At 52.9% G+C, this 21,184-nt stretch overlaps 1 protein-coding gene across 2 annotated transcripts in view; it reads right to left on the bottom strand.

The window, feature by feature from the left end:
* Pald1 (phosphatase domain containing paladin 1) overlaps positions 1–21,184 on the bottom strand; it is a 58,410-nt gene that overhangs the window by 14,889 nt on the left and 22,337 nt on the right. For both annotated transcript variants that reach the window (XM_060369481.1, XM_060369480.1), the window contains exons 2-18: positions 17,228–17,441; positions 14,729–14,831; positions 13,293–13,472; positions 12,490–12,654; positions 11,546–11,706; positions 11,325–11,400; positions 10,451–10,602; positions 10,106–10,205; positions 9,795–9,899; positions 6,741–6,836; positions 6,282–6,410; positions 5,759–5,875; positions 5,523–5,678; positions 5,095–5,277; positions 4,016–4,156; positions 3,753–3,824; positions 698–838 (exon numbers count right to left, since the gene is read on the bottom strand). In XM_060369481.1, coding sequence (XP_060225464.1) covers positions 698–838; positions 3,753–3,824; positions 4,016–4,156; positions 5,095–5,277; positions 5,523–5,678; positions 5,759–5,875; positions 6,282–6,410; positions 6,741–6,836; positions 9,795–9,899; positions 10,106–10,205; positions 10,451–10,602; positions 11,325–11,400; positions 11,546–11,706; positions 12,490–12,654; positions 13,293–13,472; positions 14,729–14,831; positions 17,228–17,412 — 2,262 coding nt within the window. In that variant the 5' untranslated portion in view covers positions 17,413–17,441. The remainder of the gene's footprint in view (positions 1–697; positions 839–3,752; positions 3,825–4,015; positions 4,157–5,094; positions 5,278–5,522; positions 5,679–5,758; positions 5,876–6,281; positions 6,411–6,740; positions 6,837–9,794; positions 9,900–10,105; positions 10,206–10,450; positions 10,603–11,324; positions 11,401–11,545; positions 11,707–12,489; positions 12,655–13,292; positions 13,473–14,728; positions 14,832–17,227; positions 17,442–21,184) is intronic.

The raw sequence follows: 21,184 nt of genomic DNA, 5'->3' as shown, positions 1-21,184 counted from the left end.
GACCACCTAAGTCCATTCCCACACGGTGGGAGGGAAGAAGCAACTCCTACAAGTTATCCCTGACCCCCACACTCACACTGTGTACATACAAGTACATATACACAATAAAAGTAATATAGAATGTAAAAGATACGCAAAACGCATGTAAATATATATAATTAAAACACGTAAATACATGTAGGTTAAAATTATAAATTGTAAATATACGTAAAATAAAATTTATCTGAGCAGAAAAAAGTTAAACCTAAATGGAAACCAGACCCAGACCCCAAATGGTGTACACACACCTGTGCTGGGGCTACAGCAGCCGTACCATGCAGTACTGAGCTGCATCTCCGCCCACTGTCACTCACACTGCCACCCGCCTGGCGCTGGCTCTGGGACCCCAGGATCACACACCAGACTCGTGCCCCATCCCACAGGGGTCGCGGGTGTGCCTCCCACAGCGGGTTTCTAACACGTATGTTATCCCAGGGGTAGCTTGGGTGGGAGTGGTTTGGGCTGCTGCCGTTTCTGTTCCCAGGTCCACACGCTCCTTTCTAACAAGTGGGAAAGTCCCAGACCAAGAACCAAACCAAAACAAAACCAAGGAAGGGCCCCCAGGACTTGCTGCCACCTCAGGCCTGCACCACCAACCTCGCCCCCTCAGCCTCGCCATGGGAAGCACAGCCCAGGAGCCCGGGTGGGCAGGGCTCACCTGCCGGTAGGTGCAGATAATGATCTCCCGCAGGTGGTAGTGCATGGGTGTCATGGTCTCGCTGACAGTGTCCAAGGCCGCATCCACCTCCTTCTTCACGTGGTGGCCATCAGGCAGCAGCTGGACCACCTTCATCACCACCTGGAGCCAGAAGAGGGGTGAGCAAAGGGGGAGCCTCAGCCTGAGCCCCCCTAGCTGCTTCTCCGGCCCAGGGCAGTAAAGGGATGTGGCAGCCCACAGATACCACACAACCACATTTTTTTCCATTCATAAGCAAGAGGGTCCACACAGGCACATCTCAATGCATACATTACCCTCTGTGCAGATGAGATATGTGTAGGCATGTGTGACGTGTGTGAATGTGTGTGTGAGCTATGAGGGCATGTGTGTACAGGCCACTGGGGGACATCGCGTGTCCTGCTCTCCCTCTCACCTCTGAGACAGGGTCTTTCACTGATCTAGCCTGGATCTAGGCTGGCCTCCAGCGAGCCCCAGGGAGCCTCTGTGTCTGCCACACAGTGCTGGGGTCACAGGTGCGAAGGACCACACCTGGCTTTTACACAGGTCTGGCTGCTGGGACTCAGTCCCCATACTTGTGCAACAAACACTTGTACCCACCATTCTTTTGTTTGTTGTTGTTTTTGAGTCAGGGTTTCTTTGTGTGGACCTGGCTGTCCTGGACTCACTTTGTAAACCAGGCTGGCCTCAAAGTCACAGATATCCACCTGCCTCTGCCTCCCCAGTGCTGAGATTTAAAGGCGTGCACCACACTGCCTGGCAATTCTTAATGTATGCATTTTTTTTTAAATGAGAAGCTACATATGTACATCTTTTTTGGTCATTTAATTGACTTTCTATCCTGAAGAGACCATCAGGTTCTGCGGAGACAGTTCAGCTGGTCATGTACTTGCTGCTCAGGGTTGAAGAACTGAGTTTTATCCCCAGTACCCACATAAAAGGCCAGGCAGAGGGCAGAAAGCAGAGACAGGTAGAGCCAGGCAGCCAATCTAGCTGAAGTGAAGAGCCCCAGGCCAGGGAGACCCTGACTCAAACGAAACAAAAACAAACCAAATAAAATGGGTGGCCAGCTAAGGGCTCACACCCAAAGTCTATCCTGACCTCCCACCTAAGTGTACACACAAAAAAATTTTTTCTTTTAAAAAAAGAGGCTATCATCACCACCCAGCTAGCTCAGCTGGTAGAGCATGAGACTTCTTAAAAGAGGCTATCAGGGTAAAGAGACCCTGGGTAAACTCAGCCATTAAAAATGTGAACTGCTCTTAGAGAGGACCTGAGTTTTACTGCATAGGTGCCTTACAACAGCCTCTACCTACAGTTCTGGGGACTCAGCGCCCTCTTCTGGCATCCACAAGCAACTGCACTCATGTGGACAGACCGTTACAGAGACACACAGGTCCACATAGTTAAAAATAATGTCTTAGCAGGGCAATGGTGGCAGCACTTAATCCCAGCACTTGGAAGGCAGAGGTAGGTGCATTTCTGTGAGTTTGAGGCCAGCCTGGTCCAAAGAGTAAGTCCCAGGACAGCCAGAGCTATATGGTGAAACCTGTCTAAAAGAAAAGAAAAAAAAAAAAAAAAAAAACAACCAGGTGCGGTGGCACACGCATGTAATCTGAGAGGCAAAGGCAAGGGGGATCTCTGTGAGTTTGAGGCCAGCCTGGTCTACACAGAGAAACCCTGTCTCAAAAAACAAAAACAAAAAAGTGTGTATCAAGTACTAAACCTCCAAGCTGTCACCTCTACCTATCACAGTCACATTTTAATGAAACAGATACCCATAAGGGAATTCTCAGTCTTTCAGGGCACATTAACAGCAGAACTAGGCAAGCCAGCCTCCTACAGCAGAAAGCACACACACAGTTCTGAGAAGGAGAGCCAGGGAGACAATTCCAGTAAACCAGAGGAAGCACTAACAGCACGACATGCTCAGAGTATATCAAAAGCACGGGTGAGGTCCCTTTCAAGATTCAGCTTACTCTTTATCTTTTAACTCTTGGCCAAGCATTCTACCTACGGAGCCATCTAACTGCTGCCTCCCCCAGCTTTTTGAGACGGGCGCTTACATGTTCCAGGCATTTTCCAAACTCACCGTGTAGCAGAGAATGACCTTGAACTCCTAATTCTCCTAACCTCTCCCACCCAAGCGCTGGATTACGGGCATGAGCCACAACTCCCACTCAGGGAATGTGATGCTGGACTTAAGCCCTGGACTTCGCACATGCTCAGCAGCACTCCAGCTAAGCCCCTGGTTTCTTCTGCTTTCGTCGTTTTTATTGCAGGGGTAGGGATCCAGTCCAGGGCCTTGAATAGGTCAGGCAAACATTCCACCACTGAGCTACACTCATTTATTTATTTGAAACAAAGTTTCATTGTGTAGCCCTAGCTGGCCTCAGAGTTGCTACATAGACCAGGCGGCCTAGAGTTTGATGTCTGTTAGTATTATTTTTGTCACAATAAGAAAAGTAAAAAAAGAGTGAGTAACAACTATAACAGGAAAAAAGAAGTTGTCCAAAGAGGAGCATATCCAAAGCCTGGGGGTACATGTGATTGGCATTTCTTGACCTCTCTCACAGAGGTCAGGGCAGCAGGACTGCCAGGAGGGCAAATGGCAAGCTTGTGGCACAGTTCCCAGGTAGACAGAAACCCACCGTGACGGTGGCCAGCTATGGGCAAGTGTGGAAAGAGATGTCACGTGTCTGAGATGACACATGACAGGGGACAAGTGTATTGTACACATGACTGGTTCCGAAATGTTAATGGCTGCCCTAACATTAACTGAAGCAGGGGGCTGGCCAGAGCAGAGGAGGTTACAGCCTTACATGGGGCACCAACCACAGCTGAGTCTCAAGTAAACTATGAGGTAGTTATCAACAATATCATGAATACTTACCCTGGTAGAGACATGTCCAGCCCCCATCTACTATGGCTATTAGCAGAGGCTCAAGGGTCAAGCTGTTCTGAGCTGGCTGAGCTGCCAGCAGGACACAAGATTCCAGCCTGCACAGCATTCCCAGGGAGCCAGGGACATACTCACCTGAAACTCACCCTTGGTGAACTTGGCATCAGGCACACTCACTAGCTCCTCCTCGCCCACTTCAGGGCAGCCCTAAGGGATGACAGGGCTGAGCTGGAGCCTCTCCTTATTTTTAGCCCCTTCCCACACCTAGAACCCTGATGAGGGTTTGTGAGGACTGATAGATGGTATTAGGCATGACCTCTGACCCTTCACACTCGACATAGCCAGTACCCACCCCTGCCTGGGATGACCTCTGACTTCACACAGAAGGCCACACCTACCTCAATGTGCCAGCAGGCCAGCACAGCTACCACCATGGCAGTTGTGGTCCGGCCCTGGCCACTAAGGCAGCTGAAGACGAAGCCTGTGCCTGGGTCCTTGGTGAGAGCGGTCTGCAGGGCCTCAAGCAGCCGGTCAAAGTCCTGGGGTGACAAAACCACAGTGTGAGTCCAGGGGTGCCAGTGGCTGTCCAGACTCACAGTGTGGACCCACATCCAGATGGTAACCCTAGGTTTCTATCCTCATGTGCCCCATCATACACATAACCTTGACCTGTGCAGACACAGCTCACAAGGTTACACACAAGAGCACATGTGTTAACAGCTACATTTTGTGCGCAGCCAAAACTGTCCCCATCCCAGCATCCAGGACTAGACATATGAGCAGATACAACACGTTTCTGGGACTCGATATGCCAACCCTCCACCTGGTGGGTCATGCACTGGTGCTTTTCAGCTCAGTGCTGTGTCCTGCCTGAGCCCATTTGAGCACTTAGGGAGCAGCCAGTAGGGGGCAGCACCTCACCAGCTATGAGGCCACAGAAAGCTCAGCAAAAGGAAACTGTCAAGCGACATCCACAGGCCACACAGGCCAGGCACACACAGCCCACAGATACACCAACAAGCACCTGAAAAACAAACCACACCGACCACTGCAAACACACAGGTCACAGACCTACAGCTGCCACGTGAACACCACCTCAACCACACAGCCCACAAGCATGAGACAGACGCTATGAACCCCACGGGAGCCTACATCCCACACCACCAGGAAACCATGCATCATATATTCCTCCAACAGACAGGTGAGCACACGTCCTTCCCTGCAACATACAATGCCTGCAACACAGGACACACACAGACCAGCCCCACGACACAAAGCAAATGCAGGTAGATTACACAGTGAATGGATGCTCACGCATGCACATAACCACACAAATGTGTTAAGGGTTGGAATGTGCTTCTGAGGCCACATGTGGACCCCATTAGACAATCTCCTGGCTCCATTATGGAGTGCAGCCGCTTTTCCCAGGCCAGAGAAGAGGAAGAAAGATCTGGCCCCCAGAGGCCTGGCCCCTCACCTCCTCCTGGGGGGCGCAGAAGTCTGGCACAGGAATCCGGTGGTAGGTAAGGCCCAGGCAAGCCCCCTGGTGCTGGCTGAAGACCTCCTGCGTGGTCAGGCACTTCTGGAACCTGGGGGTGGTAGGGCTCTTGGTGTTGGGGGCTGGAGCACTCAGGTGGGCCTTCAGCTGGGCCTCCAGGGCCTGGACAGGAGCAGGACAGAGGGTGGAGGCCACTGAGACAGGCCTGAGAGGCAGGAGCCTGATGGAGCCATGAGTCAGAACCATCCCAGAGGCAGAAAAGCCACAGGGGTATGGGGACATGGGGGCACAGGAACAGAAGGCTGGGAACAGTGGTCCCCTCCTAAGCCTCAGCTCCTCCATCCATACAACAGGAGAGCGGGGCCCCCTTGCTCCCATGAAGACATGCAGAAAGCCAGAAACCTCACCTCCAGCTGCTCAGGGGCCAGGGTTGGCCCGGGGGGCCACAGGCTGTGCATGCGACCGTCACACTCCAATACAACCTCCTCCCTCAGGTTGATCCAGACCACCTGCCGTAGCTTCCTCTTGGCATCAGACAGGTAGGCCAGAATGCTGCCTAGGGCCTGCAGGACGAGGGGCCATCAGGACCAGGGCTAGCCTTTCCCCTGCCCCCATGTTTGGACCTGGGCCTGGGAACGGGCACCTTGGCACTGGGCTGGGCGGTACCATAGATAGGCATTCGAGGTACACGCCGGAAGTTGGCTACGTCCATCTCTCTGACGGTGCTGAGTGCATCCGGGGAAACAAGATCATCTGCTTCCTGTAGGGAGGATACCAAGCCTGAAGCCCACTGTCACCAGCCACATCCAGCCTCAGTGAGAAAAGCGGGGTGGAGGGGACAGTGTCCTGCGGGATGCAAGGCATGCATGGCTGGACACCTACAGTCTTGTTGGTGTCCCGGCAAGAATGTGATGGGGCACACCTCCAGAGAGGCTCCAGTTGGATGTCCAACAGTCCAGTCTGACTGTGTCAAAGCTCTGGGCTTTGAGACTAAGGAGAAGTGCTAGGACTGTGGCCAAAGCACGGTACCCGAGCATGGCATACTCGGCTCACACTGAAGCCTGCCAGCCCCCTGGCAATACCTCCCCAGCCCTACAGGAGATCCAGAACTCTGTGAGCCAGGGACCAGCCAACCCAGCCCACTCCAAGGATACACTGCCACTCACCAGGGAGCCCTTGGCAATGAGGTCCCCAGGAACCACGGGCCCTACTGAACTCAGCATCACCGGCAGACGATACAGCTCAGGGTGGGTACACAGCCATCGACTGAAACTGAGGGCAAAGGCCAGGGGGTACTGCAGCCCGAGGCCAAGAGAGACGGGGCATTGAGGGGTGTGGGACCATCCTGAGCCCTCCCTGCCTAGTCAAAAAAAGGGCGCCCCAAAAGGTATCGTTGTGGTCCAGGGGGGAGAACAAGCAGGTGTTTGCTGCCCTGAGCCTAGGTCTGAGTTGGGAAGGGAAAGGAGAAATGGGGCGGGGCAGCAATAACACTCACCTGGACCCCTTCCTTTCTGCCCCTCCCAACCTTCCTCAGGGACCAACACACACAATCTCAGTCTATTCCCCCCCAACCCCTGGACCGATCTGTTGCTAGGGCGGGAGGAGCGCCACTCCCTCAGCCCCACCTGCTCATGCAGATAGTAGTTAAATAGGATCAGATAGAAGTACAGCTCCAGGCTCCACAGCGCCTTCTGCTGGACAGCATGATGGCTACCACTACCCTGAGCACAGAGAGGGGAAGGAAGAAACCGGGTGTTAGACATGAAGCTGTCCTCTTGTCTAGAAGAGTAGAAATCCCCAGAAGGCACTCTCCCTAGCTCCATGACAGTTCTGCCAGGCTGGAAGTCCTTCCACGTGTCTATCCCATTTGCCACGGCTCATCTGCAGAATGGAACTCTGTAGTGACAAGTGGGTGGCTCTGGTGCAGATGCTGCCTCTCCAGGCCGGTTCCCAGCCCTGGGCCAGGGGTCAAGGGTGAGGAGTAAACAGGATGGCCACTCCCTATGTCATGTTCCATTTCCCCTGTGTTGAAGAAACCGGCACACACATCCCTTTCTTGTTTGTTTTGTTTTTTGTTTTTTGAGACAGGGTTTCTTTGTGTAGCCCTTGCTGTCCTGGAACTTGGCTCTGTAGACCAGGCTGGCCTCATGCCCTCGGAGATCCGCCTGCCTCTGCCTCCCAAGTACTGGGATTAAAAGTGTTTGCCACCACCACCCAGCTCCTTTCCCTTTCTCTTTTTGTTTGTTTTTTTGGTTTGGTTTTTTGAAAACAGGGTTTCTCTGTGCAGACTTGACTGTCCTGGAGTCACTTTGTAGACCAGGCTGGCCTAAAACTCACAGCAATCTGCCTGCCTGTGCCTCCCAGAGTGCTGGGACCACAGGCGTGCGCCACCACACCTAGCTTTCTTTCTCTTTCTTGAGGGAGGTCCTCCTTTAAGAACCAGGAAACACACAGAAGTGATACTCCAGGGCACTATTACCCTGTAGAGAGACAAGAGATAGCAAACGGTAGGACTCCCTCTCCCCTAATCCCAGCCAGCCTCCTCCAGGCAGTAGCGCATCACAGAGAGCCCAGGAGTCCCACCGCTTGACCCTCAAGTGTCACAGTTGACCTAAGTGAGTGACCTAGAAGACCACTGAGATCTGAGTCGAATGACCTGAGAAAAGGCTCAGAGCCTACAAAGTAACGTTAGGCCCTGCCCCACACCCACCTTTGGGAATCTACACCTCCAAGAGCCTGCACCGCTTTTGCTGTAGAAAGCCAGGGAGTGCGTACGCTGGGTGGGTGGGTGGATGGGGTCTCAGTCTCAGTCACACCCCTCTGTGTTACCATGGCAACAGGAATAGCTCTGCCATCAGTCAACCGCAAGACTGTGCCAGTGAAACAAAGATGCAGCATGAGCTCTGGACCCCAAGCTCCGATGTCCCCAACCCCTGGTCTGGACTAACGGATGGTCCTGGGCTTTGACATCCCCGCTGCAGATACCAGAAGGGGATCCAGATAAAGGAAGATGAAGAGGCTCCAGAGAGAAGCAATTTCAGTACGACAGGGTAGTTTCCTGAGAAGCAGCTCATGTGTCAACAACTGGGACCTGTCTGCTGACAGCAACAGGTGACACTCAGATCTCTCCTAAGCGTTCCATCACCTTTCGTCACCTGACCCCCAACAGCCCTACCAGCTACTTGTCACCACTGCCCTACCTGACAAACGGGGCAATGAAGGTGCGCAGCGGATACCCATGTCCCCATCAGGACTGTGACTGTGACCAGGCAGCTCAGTCGGGAGCCCCCAGCTCTCACTCACCAGGCCCACGAAGGTTGACCTGGTCATGAGTCTACACAAAAGAACCATTAAAAATCTTCTCAATGACAAAATCCCGGGATTCACTTTAAAACTAGAAGTGTGGGTGGCTACATAGAGAACCGTCCACAGTTGAGGAGAGGCCCATATGCTTGGGGAGCTGCTGGCGCAAGGTGCCTTCGCTTTTCCTGTTTCCCATTTCTCAGTTTCCCATCATGAAACACAGCTCTCAACGGCTTTGTTTTGGGTGTTAAAGAAAGAAAAGGTTGTAAGGCCTTAGATTTTTTTCCATACACGGTACACAAACACTGTCACCCCCTCTCCTCCCCAGAGCTCAGGACAGGAGCTGTGAGCCAGCCCAGCACTCCTCCTGGACCTGTGGAAGGGACAAAGCCTGCTCCTTCCATGGAAGCTCCAGAAGTTTCCTTTGCAGAAAGAGTTCCTGTATGGATCCTAAAAGTCCCCCAGAGACCCCTGAATTAAAGGACCCTTGGGTCCTGCAGCCAGGCAGTGGTGGTACACGCCTTTAATCCCAGCACTCAGGTAGCAGAGGCAGGCGGATCTTTGTGAGTTCAAGGCCAACCTGGTCTACAGAGCCAGTTCCAGGACAGCCAAGGCTACGCAGAAACTCTGAACCCTGTCTCAAACCACACCCCACCCCAACCCACCCCAGCCCACCCCCCAAAAAATACCAAACAAAGGCTGGGTCCTGGAATGACACTATTGGTAGGTGACAGGTTCCTTAAGAGGTGAGGCTGGGCAGAAGTTCTTCGGGTCACTGGATATGTACCCTAAAAGGGCAAAGGATGCAGGCTGCCTCTTCCTGCTTGTCCTCTGGCCATGATCTGAGAAGTGCTGTCCCAAAATTCATGCCACAAATAATGTGCTAGCCAGAAGAACAGCACCAAAGAATCCTAGGCATTGACTTGGAGAACTTTCCTCTCCTGTCCTTCCTCCCTCCCCTCACTACCCCTTCTCTCTCTGCCGACCTGGAACACAGCCTGCACCCCAGGCTCCACCTGAGCCCGCAGTTCTCCCACCTCAGCAGTGTGGGGTGTAGAAGCCTGCACCACCCCTGGCCTTTTCTTTTACAAGCCAACTGTGTCCTAGGTTTTTCATTATCATAATGTGAAGCTGACCAATGTGATCATCTGGGAAATGTTTGTGTCCAGAAGTCTCAGCAGGCCCCTCTGTCCGTCCTGTTTATTCTGCAGCAAAGGGACCTGCTCGGAAAAAAATAAACTTCCCTCTTCCTCATCCTTCCCGCTGGCCCAGCTGCCCACCCCACCCCCTTCAGAAACTACTGTACTGATGGAGAAGCAATCAGACTGAAAAACCCCAATCTCCGGCAGAGTCCAGCATGTTCCTCCTGGCCTCACCTGCTCTGGGCTCTCCGGCCTGATGCCTTCAAGCTTCCTCTGGTTCTTTAGGACCTCTTCCTTCAGGTCATGCAATTCTGCACAGGCAGTGATAGCTTGATCCACCTAGAACCAGAGCAGGAGGACAGGGAATGAGAGAGACAGAGAAGAAGATTGTCAGAGAGAGAGAGAGAAGGGGCAGGGGGAGACCCTACACACACACACACACACACACACACACACACACACACACACATCAGTGACAAGAGCAACCATCTCCCACTGCCACCACCACTGCGACCTCCACCATCCTGGCCCAGCCCCTCACTCACCTCCTCTACCATCCTCTTCCCCTGGGGCACCTTGCAGATGAAGCCCTGGATCACATGAAACTGCTCCATGGGCAGGGGTTTGGTCAGCAAGGAGGCATCCCTGACAAGGTGAGAGTCAGGAGTGTGATGAGGGACCACCACACAGCCCTCTGCCACTGGGGGAATGAAAACCCAGAAGGGTCCAGTGCCTCTCTCCAGAGCACCAAGCAAAGCTGTGGCAAAAGAGGCAGCAATGCCCAGTCTTCCAGAAGTGGCCCCATCATCCCGGAGTGGTCCGGAGGTGGCCTCCCCCTCTCCTCTTCCCGTCCTTCCAACCCTTTGGCTGTCAGGACCCTGGCCACTCACTCTGGCTGGGAAGTGGTTCTACTGTAGTGGAACAGCACAAGGGTACCTAGGACCATGCCCAGGTTGGTCCTTCCCACACCTGACTGGCAGCTGAACAAGAGGGCAGGAGGAAGCCCGTGGCTATCTCGGAGTCGCAGAAGGCTGGGGGTCTCCTGCAGGAGGGAACGTAAAAAGACTATCAGGCAATAGTGTCATGGGAAAATCCTGAGGCTGCGGCATCCAGTCAGGCTTATGACATCTGTAGCAAGCTGGGGTCAGACAAGCAGCACAATCTCTGATGTCAGGCTCACACACAGATCCATCTGCTCCTGGGCCTCAAGTCCTGCCCCTGCCCCGCCTCAGGGGAACTCAGAGAACGGGCCAGGAACCACGGGCCTGGAGTAGGCACTACTCAGAGAGTCCTGGCTCTACATTGACCTGACCTCTCCCCATATAGTACAAATTAAGGCACTATCCTGACATGGGTTGGGACAGAAAGACCTCTCACCCCCCCACTCCCGCCCCGTACCCAGTAAATATCAAATCTGTGGAGCAAGAATCTCAAGCTTAACTGAAGACAGAAGGAAGGAAGGAAAGGCCTAGAGAGGAGGAAAGGTCTCCAACACCACACGGCGAGTGTGCAGCCGGGCCGTGGCGAGAGCTGGGCCCTCCAGACATTAATGCTGGACTATGGCATTAGAGAACATGCTGCGTCTACACACATAAGGACACACCCACCACACCACACCCCAACATACCGGACCCCATACACAGCATGGATCGTACCTTCCACAGATGGCCAGAGGTCACACCCACCCTAAGCATCTCCAAGGAGACCAACTAGTGGCACCTGTTCCTACCTGCCACTCCCAGAATCCCCCTGGGTTCCACTTACCCTGAGGACGCTGACAAAGGCATCAAACTGGGCTTCCAGGGGGGCCCCTTGCTCTGGCAGGGGGAGACGATGGTATCTGCCAGGAACAGAGGGTAGCCCATAAGCCAGGCAACGACCCTGAATAGCAGCTCAAGACCTCATTCCCAAGCACAGGCCTGATGTGCAGATGGGGAAACTGAGGTAGCAGCTGGAGAGCCACAGAGGACATCAGCTCCAGGTACCTGTAGGTGGGCTGCAGGAACAGCGGCCGCTTAAACACCTCCTCGGTCACGTGCACATCGTCCTCACCTCGGATGGCCACAGTGTGCGGCTCCCCACGCAGGTCGTCCGTGTTGTGGTACACGTGGTACACGTTCTCTCTCAGCTGGGCAAAGTCGTGGATCTAGAGGTTGACGCAGGAGTCAGAGGGACAGGACCCGAGTTTCCTAGGCCAGGTCTGGTGACTGGGCCACACAGAAGCTTCACATAGATTTCTTTTCCTCTAGGAGGGAACCACAGGCCAGGGGGACTCTGCCCTGTCTGAGGACAGCCAGACCCGCATGGGCCAACCATGACCTCTCTGCAGGATGGCCGGAGGGCTCGGCCCAGTGGGCAGCAGAAATGCACTAAGCCACCCGAATGCCAGGGCAGGGTGAGGCTCAGCCAGCTAAAGCAGAAGTGAGAGAGGCAGGGTCAGGCTGGTCCCCAGCAAGGCCTGGACCTCCCCACATGCATCTGTCTTTGAAGCACTGTGACCCCACATTCCATTCACATGCCTCTGTGGTATGTCAGCTATCTCGGAGCCCCCACCAAGCTTCTGTGCCATGGGAGAGAAGAGGAGGCCCTGGACTCAGAGAGAGGGGCCCAAAAAACTTGACTCCTCAGGGCCCCACAAGATAAGTGAACAGCCAAACTTCAGCCATGGGCCTTCTACCCTAGAGCTCTTCTTACCCCTCCCTAAACCAGGACAGGGGAGTGAAGGAGAAGCAGGGTAGGAGAGGAGCAGAAATAGGCCAGCTGGGAACAAGGGGGCATGTTTTCAGCCAACCACTCACCCAAGCAGGGCACAAAAACTAGGGAGTGTGGGCCAATGATGGCTGAAATGCTGGGCTGCAGGCTGGGGTCTCAGCTCAGACACTAAGAGGCCAGCTAGGGAGAAAAGTTCTCATGACTGCCAGGCCCTCACCTCTTTCCGGATGGCCAGCTCCAGACTCTCAGCCTTGACCCCAGGCCCAGGGCCCCTGAGGTTCTCATGAAGACTCTCCTTGTCTCGAGGTGTGTAGGACACAAAGTCCTCCTCAGCCCGCAAGAACAGCACAGGCTCCTCCCGCACACAGAAGGTGATGCACTCCTGGCAAAAGGAAGCCATTGCCCCATCCTGCATGGACACCATCCCCTGTCCAACTTCCAGCTTCTATGCCTTTGCCCAGATGGTTCCTCCCTCATCCAGGGGGAAGGGGAGGACCAGTCCCTATAATAGGAATCCTAAAGAAACTGTAAGTTCCCTCTATTGCCACCTGCCCCCAACTCCCCTCAATCAGCACGAATCCACTCTCCTCTCCCCGGAGCAAGCTCTGTTGCATTTTAACCTATTGATATGTCAGCAGGTCTGTCTTTTCTCTCTGGGTAGTCTATCCATCACCCAGGCAGAATCATTCTGGTCCTTTCCATGGGCCCACAATGCCCAGCATAGAGTTCTGGGTAAACCAGTTGCCTGATAAAGACCAGCTGAAGAAAGACTGAGCTAGACCATCTTGTGGCACCTGAAGTTGGAAAACGGCTCTCTTGTCACCTTTCACTTCCTCTGAGGCTCTCAAGAGTGGGGTATACAAGAGGCTTCTGACCTTAGGCATTCCCCCAACAGGACAAAGCAATAAACACTCTCCAGTTTCTGCCTAACCCAGGCCACACTCCCCTCTCCGGCCCACTCCAGCGCCTCGGATGTCACCTCTTGCTGCGGAGGGACAGCCTGAGACATAGCAAGCTCACCTTGTACCCATCCTTCTGGAGTTTCTGCAGGACCCTCCTGAACCCCAAGAGGCTGGGCTGTCCCATGCCAAACACAGGGAGCCCGCCCTGCACCTGCCGGAAGTTGGGAGCCCCACAGCTCCCCAAGGTGCCCAGCATGTCCATCTTCTCAGTGATATCACGTACCAGGAAGTAGCGACCCTGACAAAGAGAACCACAGCAGATCAATCAAGGACCCAAGGGTTTCACCTCAGGCAAAACTCTGCCCTGGTCTCCAGGGAATAGGGAGGGAGCTGCCTTCAAGTTCTGGCAGTTTCATGGGACAGACATCTGTGATGGCAACAGTGTTTGGTTCAAAAGAACCAGAGAGAGCTTCACCTAGAAGGTGGCCTTGAAGAGAGCAGATATCGGAACTGCGGCCAAAGCTGGCTCCAAAGGGGGCCTTGCAGCTCCCCTGGAGGACAAGACACCTTGAGCTCTCAGTGAGGCTCATAGAAAGAGGGTCATGTCAGGACTGAGACAGAAGACAACTAAGCCAGCTCCTCCTTGGAGCCTCACCAGTTCTAAGGACTCCAGACTTGAGTAAAATGACACACAATGAGCAACAAGAGAAAAACAGGATACTAGCTGGACAAGAGTTCAATCCTAGGCGGCAAACCAGAGCCTTGGGTCATCTCCTATGACCCCTGCTTGACAGACAAGGAGTGAGACCTGTACACCCAGACATGCCAGAAAGCCCCACAATGACCATCGCAGCCAGCCAGTCAATCACCCAGCGTCTAGCCCTTCCTACACTGCTCTCAAACCTGATCATGGGACAACAGTACCAAACACTTTAAAGCAGCAGGTCTGTGGATGTTTTACCCCCAGGGAGCACGGGGGGAGGGGAAAAAAAAAAGAAGCTAAGCCCAGTAAGTTCTGAAATTCTAAAATGTGGAGTTTTAGACTCTTAGAATCTAAGAATGGTAGGTGGCGACCCCGTTGGCAAATCTCTATCTCCAAAACTACAGTAGCAAAATTACAGTTATGTAAGTAGCAATGAAAATTATTTTTATGGTTGGGTCACCACAACATGAGGTGCTATATTAAAGGGTCACAGCATTTAGGGAGGTTGAGAACCACTGCATTAGAAGAAAATGGAAAATACTAGACAGGAAAGGGATGGGGAGCACGAGTCTGGGGCCAGGACCCCCACGGAGAGGAGAGGAGAGAGTGGACTCCATGGGTGGTTAAGAAGAACTGAGGGGCTGGGGCATGGCTCAGCAGAACTTACTTGCCTAGAACCATCAGTGAGGAACTGGGGATATGGTTCAATGGTAGAACACTTGCCTAAGAGTATGAAAAAGTCCCTGAGTTCCAAAGAAGGACTGAGAGACAAAGGTAGAGTGAGAGAAGGTCGAAGAGGAGACATAGAAGGGGTAAGGAGGGCAGGGTGGGGTGGGCGGAGCTGCCCTCACCTGCACTAGATAGTGCTCAGGGGTGGCATCTGAGAGCCTGCCCATCCTGTAATGGGCCTTGAGCAGCTCTTCATGGATCTGGAACTCTTCCTTGCAATTGTACCTGCCAGAGGCACAGTGAAAACTGAGTCAATCAGACAACCTTTGTTGGTCCTTTACATTGTCACCAGAAAACCCACAGCAAAGACATCTCACCCCCACCCATGCAGCGGCCCCTTCGTCCTCATTCATAGACCATCAGGGCAGAAACAGAGAACTGAGCTACCCCGCTGCAAACTACACTCCTCAGACTCCCTTGCAGCTAGCTGAGTTCCTGTGATTAAGCTCTAACCAATGAGATGTGAGGAAATGAGGTGGGGCAAATTCTGGGCCATTATGCCTTCTAGTCTGTCTTTGGCTTCCCCTCCCGCCCCCATGGCAGATAGAACAGTCCTCTGAAAAGACAGAGGCAAGCGGTGATGAATCGAGGCAAAACACTGGGCGAGCCTGAGGCTGTGATGGGAACAGTCCCCCCGCTTCCAGTCCCAGAGTCCAGTGCAATTCAGCCCACAATATCTGAAGGGTGAATTGGTTCCTTGGCTGTTTACAGGTGTTCAATTCCTCGGACCCACGATAGGCCTGACTGTTTAACAAATCCACGGTGATCTGTGTAGACAGTAAAGCCAGGTAAAGGCACAATCACTGAAGCAGGATGCCTGTGTACTCAAGACCCAAAGCTACACTGCTCAGTGCATGAAAGCCACCTGCCAGAGCTCAGGCTCTCCTGCTGGGGCACCAAACAAAACAGCTGCCGGTAGGAAAGTAGTGGGCAAAATGGGTGGGGTGGAGGACGGCTGCACAAGCAAGGGGCCTCTACCTTGCTGACACATCACAGTGGCCCACGCTCTGCCTCCCTGAAACCCAGCTTCCTGTCTAACTCAGTTTTCATATCTATCTGCTGTGATCAGGGCTCTGCAAACCTTTCCTGCAAAGGGCAGAAAGAAAACTTTTCCAGCTCCGTGAACCCTGTAGACTCTGTTACAGCCTGGCGATTCTGCCAACAAAGCACCAGGTATCCGTAGTTGATGTACAAGTGGATGGGCCTAATGGAGGACCAATAAAACTTTATTCACATCAGCAGGTGATGGGCCAGATTTGGCCTGCATGATGCAGTAAGCTGGTGCCTCGCTGGATGGTCCGTAAGGTCCCTCCCTTCCACCTCAAACACTCTGCAACCCAAGGAGGGCTCCAAGTGCGGCCTGTTCCTACTGAACGTTTTCAGGTGGCCAGTAACTGAGCCACACCACCTTGCTCCATATTTTCCCTGTCATCTCTATTTATGCTGATGAGGAAAGTGAGGCCCAGAGAGGGGAGAAGAAGACAGACCCAGGCCCCAAAGCTGCTTTTTCCCCAAGGCTGGCTTCAATGCCTAAACTGGCTGCCTTTCTTTCTTTTTTTTTTCTTTTTTGTTTGTTTGATTGGTTGGTTGGTTTTGTTGTTTTATTTTGTTTTGTTTTTTGAGACAGGTTCTCACTATGCAGCCCTGCCTGTCCTGGAATTAACTATGTTTGACCAGCTGGCCTCAAACTTACTGTCTCCGAAGTGCCGGGATTAAAAGCCACTATGAAACCCAGCAACCCAACTGACTTTCACCGTCTGTCAAGTCACTTTCTCATGACATTTCTTTTCTGCCTTTAGCCCCAGGGCTTGAAGGCTGATCGATTATTCCGCCCTCGACCTTCTTTACAATGCAGGCCCATCTCTCAGATCTCTGCCGAACTCCTGCGTGAGGCCTCTTAGAGCACCGTGTCCCCCTTCCTGCATTCCAGAAAGGCCCAGAGATGAGGAAGCACAATGGACAGGTATGATGAGAAGAACAAGGCTCCAGCTCCCCAGGAGACAGATGTAGGGTACCACTCCACACACAGATGTCCATTCTTCCTGGCCTTCCTGGATGCTTACGTGTTGGGGTGGCCGAAAGCATTCTAACAGGAGAAAACTCCTGCTCCTCCTGAAGGCCCCAACCGAAGCATGGAAGAGGAGTCCCCAGTTTTCCAGCCTACGGCCTTGGAGAAAAGCCTAGATCTGTGGGGCCTCATGATGCATGCCTTTAATCCCAGCACTTGGCAGGTGGATCTCTGAGATTTCGAGGACAGCCTGGTCTACATGGCAAGCCAGCTAAGGCTACCTAGTGAGACCCTGTCTTTAAAACAACGACAATAATAATGATAACGATCAAAAAGGAGGTTTCTTTGTCCACTCTTTATTCTCCGGGCTTCTGCAGTACCACGTGGTACTCCATGCACATGGCTAAGCAACATGAGCCCAGAGACTCACAAGAGACACAGCCCTACGACCAGCTTGCTGTGTGATTCCAGAAATACTGCTTAACCTTGCTGGGTAAGGCGCGGTGCTTTTATCTACAAAACTGGAAGCAGTCTGTGAGCATTCAGTGCACGCAGGTTTTCCCCCAAAGGCCATGTCTTCCAGGAACATGACCGCATGCCCCCCCATACTCACGTGATCACAACGGGGGCCACCTTGTTGGGGATGATGGACTTGGCCTTGCTGTTGTGCAAGCCTGTGGTGTGGAAGGACTGCACACTGAGTGAATGCCTGCCATCCATGGTGCTGCTGCCTTGCAGGCCCTCCAGAGAGGTGCCAGCCGAGACTGTCTGCTGTGCTGTGCTTGCTGTTGTACCCATAGTCCGCCAGTGGCCTCAGGACCCGAGACCTGCAGGTGAGAAGTGACACAGTTCAGAGGGGCAGGAGAAAGTCAAAGCGAGGGAGCCTGGCCCCTCAGGAAGAAGCAATTCCCCCCATGGCTGTAGACATAAACTCTGGGGCATCTGCCTTCATGGCTGGCTCTGCTGACGCTGTGGGAGAGTTCCGTACAGAAAAACCTAACGAGCAGCTCCAGCTGCTTAGAGGGGTTTCTCCCAGGGTCCCCTCCTGGGACCACCTATGCCCCCTGTGTGCTTTAAGGAGGAAATGGAAGCAGGCTGGAGTCAAGCAGAGGAGGAAGGAAATAAGCCTGGGAAACCAAGCCAGGACCCCAGACAGTGGAGGGGAGAGCAGGCTGTGCTGGCCACTAAGAAGGGCTAGAGAGATTAAGAGCACTGGCTGCTCATCCAGAGGACCGGGGTTCAATTCCCAGCACCTGCATGGCAGCTCACATGTCTAACTACAGTCCCAGGGGACCTGGAGCCCTCTTCTGGCCTCTGTAGGCACCATATACACATCTTACACAGACATGTAGGCAAAATACCCACATACATAAAAATAAATTTAAAAAAAATCTAAAAACCTGAACATGTTCAGGAAAATAATTTTTTTAAGAAGAAGAAAGGCTGGGCTGGAGGGATGGCTTTGAGGTTAAGAACACTGGCTGTTCTTCCAAAGGTCCTGAGTTCAATTCCCAGGAACCACATAGTGGCTTATAACCATCTGTAATGAGATCTGGTGCCCTCTCTGGTGTGCAGGCACACGTGCAGGTAGAATGCTGTATAAATAATAAATAAATAAATCATTAAAGAAGACGAAGAAGAGGAGGAGGAAGATGAGGAAGAAGAGGAGGAGGAGAAAGAAAGGCTGAGGGACTGAGGCACAGCTCAGCCACAGAGCACTGGTAACTAACACAGGGTACAGTCAGGAAGGTTTAGCCACCCAGAGGTCATGTTCAGGACTTCCAGGCTCAGACAGCAAGAAATGACTGGGTAGAGAGGGCTTGGAAAGGAATGGGCCGCCGGGCTCACATGTGCCCCTTGCACGGAGGCCATGCTCCTCTCCTCCATGTCATTCCACTAAAGCAGACACACAGGAAAACACTCTATTCACGAGTTTCATACAAGGAGGCCAGAGACATCAGGTGAGCTCCCATCAGATGAAGCATTCAAAGAAAAGAGCAGCCACAGTTCTGGGAAAGGGGGCAGAGCTTCCCCACCCAAGGAGCGCTAAGCATCCTGGACTGGAAGGTCTCAGCAGCCTGAGGTTAAAGTCAAAACCTATTTAAAGCAAGTGAAGGAACATATCAGGATCCAGTGGAAGAGCTGGAGAATGGCGTAAGGATTGGGGCCTGCTAGGAAGAACAAGGTTAGGTGTCCCACATGGAAAGTGGCAGATATGGCAGAGGGGATCATGGGAGGGTTTTGTTGTTGTTTTTGTTTGTTTGTTTGTTTGTTTTTGCTTGTTTGGTTGGCTGGTGTGTTTTGAGGTTTTTGAGACTGGGTTTCTCTGTGTAGTCCTGGCTGTACTGGACTCACTCTGTAGACCAGGCTGGCTTCTTACTCAAAAATCCACCTGCCTCTGCCTCTGGGATTGAAGGCATGCACCACCACTGCCACAGCTTCATGGGTGTGTCTAGGAACTCAGTGGCCACAGGCCCCACACATGGCACAGATGTCACTATGGGGGTGAATTCTGGTAGCTCCCCGTTTCCTTTTACCCTTGGGAGATAGCCCACTATGTAGCCTAAAACATTTAGCTGCAAATCATGGGTGCTGTCTGCTCCTGACCACACCCCCACCAAACCCCCGCCCTCACACCCTGTATCACTGCAGCAGCACCCAGAGATGAGAACAGTGGGCTGATGGGTCAGTGCAAAGCCAGGCCAAGTCAGTCTACAGTCCCTGGGCCTGACTTAGTGCTCCCAGTGCTCATGTAGACTCCCCATACAGGGGCTCCTTCCCCAGAATACAGGGGCTCCATCCACAGAGCTACCTCTTGTCCTGGGCATTCAAAGAGAAACTGACCATCTCCTCTGCCCTGCTAGAAACTTCTTCAACTACTGACGGTTCCTGTCCCATACAAAAGAGCTCCCCTCTTCTCTATCTTCATCATCTTTGAAAACAGGGGCCTCATGACAGCCCTGGTGACTGCCCACACCTGTGTGTAAGAGCCCATTTCACTGGCTCCATCCCCAACCCCTCAAAGGTACAAAGAACGAACCTTTACAATTATAAATAAGAGAGCAGGCAGCTCACAAAGCGGGCCTTCTCAGTGGACCCTGACTGATGAGAAAACTCTCCCGCTGTCACCAGCCTCTCCAGCTGCCAGGCTCAACACCAGAGTTTCCCAGGCCTCCTCCCAGCAGCCTGGGCCAGAGGAATGTGAGTGAGAACAGCTCCAAGAAAAGGACACATAGGAGGGAAACAGGCCTGAGTCCACTGCTGGCCCCAGCTGCCGCAGGCCAAGCCCAGGCCCATTCCCACAGGACAGGCTCTACCCCACCACCTTCTGCCTGTACTCCTTGCCTTGGGCTCATAGACAATGGCAGGCCCCAGCTGGCAGCCTGCGAGGGCAGCCAGCAGACAATACAGATGGGCACAGCTGGCAGAACAAGTAGCTAGGGTGAGCCGCATCCTTTAAAAACTGAATGACCCTTGAAGATATGTAGGCAGGGAGCAAGCCCAGGATTCTCACAACTAGCCCTCACCCAAAAACCTCTCTCCACCTAATCCGCCTTGCAGCTTAGGAGCCTTCATTCCTCCAGCAAGAGCTGGGAGCCTCAGACAGCTCAGTTTCCTCCTCTGGGTTCCTGTTACACAGTGACACAGAGGGTTTGAAGGTTGCTAATGTCAGTGCTACTGGTAATTCTATCACTGCTGACCACAGTGGTCAGCATGGCAGGGCTGTGGGTGGGCTCCCGCTGGTAGGTCGGCTTGGAAGTGGAGGACTGGAGGGTGGGCAGGAAACAAGGCTATTGAGGGAATCTATTAGCCTAGGTATGTAAACAACTTGCTATGCATTAGGATAACATAACCAACTGACAACGAGAAAAGGTTCGTTCTGGTCCACAGACTCAGTGGTTTCAGTGAGTGGTGAGTTGGCACTGTTGTTTCTGTGCCAGTGGAACAGCAGAAGTATGTAGTTGAGGGACGCCAATAGGTGGATCTCCTGACAGCCAGAAATTTATCATGTGTCATCCTCTTTAATCCTGACCTGCCAAAGAGGTACTAAGTCCCATGGCTCAATATAAAGTTTACACACATGAAAGAGCTGCTTAAAGATGGGCAAGAGGCATGAGGACGTGAGATGACCATGCTCATTCATCTTCAGAGACAAATTTTTAAAGACTAAATAATCAAGGCCCTAGAATTCCCAGGCTCTCACAGCTGGTCAAGCCAAGCGCTGCAGCTACTTCAAAAAGAACAGTTCTGTTTGTTTGTTTGATTGATATTTATGTATTTATTGAGACAAGGTCTTGTTATGTAGCTCCGGCTGGCCAGAAACTCATTATGTAGTCCAGGGAAACTCGGGGTAATCTCCTACCTCAGCTCCCCAACCCCCATCCAGTCCTGGGGTGAAAATCATGAGCCACCCCAAGTCCAGAAGCCCTGAAGTTTCCCACCAAGGTATGCGCACGGCCACCATGTGACTCAGCATTTCCACTTACAAGGCTCTAGCGGAGAACAAGTTTGGGGACGGCTCCACCATTGCCTCAGGACTCATGTGACTAACGTTCATCTCACATGGCCA

This window comes from Meriones unguiculatus, chromosome 16 (assembly GCF_030254825.1).
Source record: "Meriones unguiculatus strain TT.TT164.6M chromosome 16, Bangor_MerUng_6.1, whole genome shotgun sequence".
Classification (NCBI taxonomy): Eukaryota; Metazoa; Chordata; class Mammalia; order Rodentia; family Muridae; genus Meriones; species Meriones unguiculatus.
This window is presented reverse-complemented; position numbering and strand designations above follow the sequence as displayed.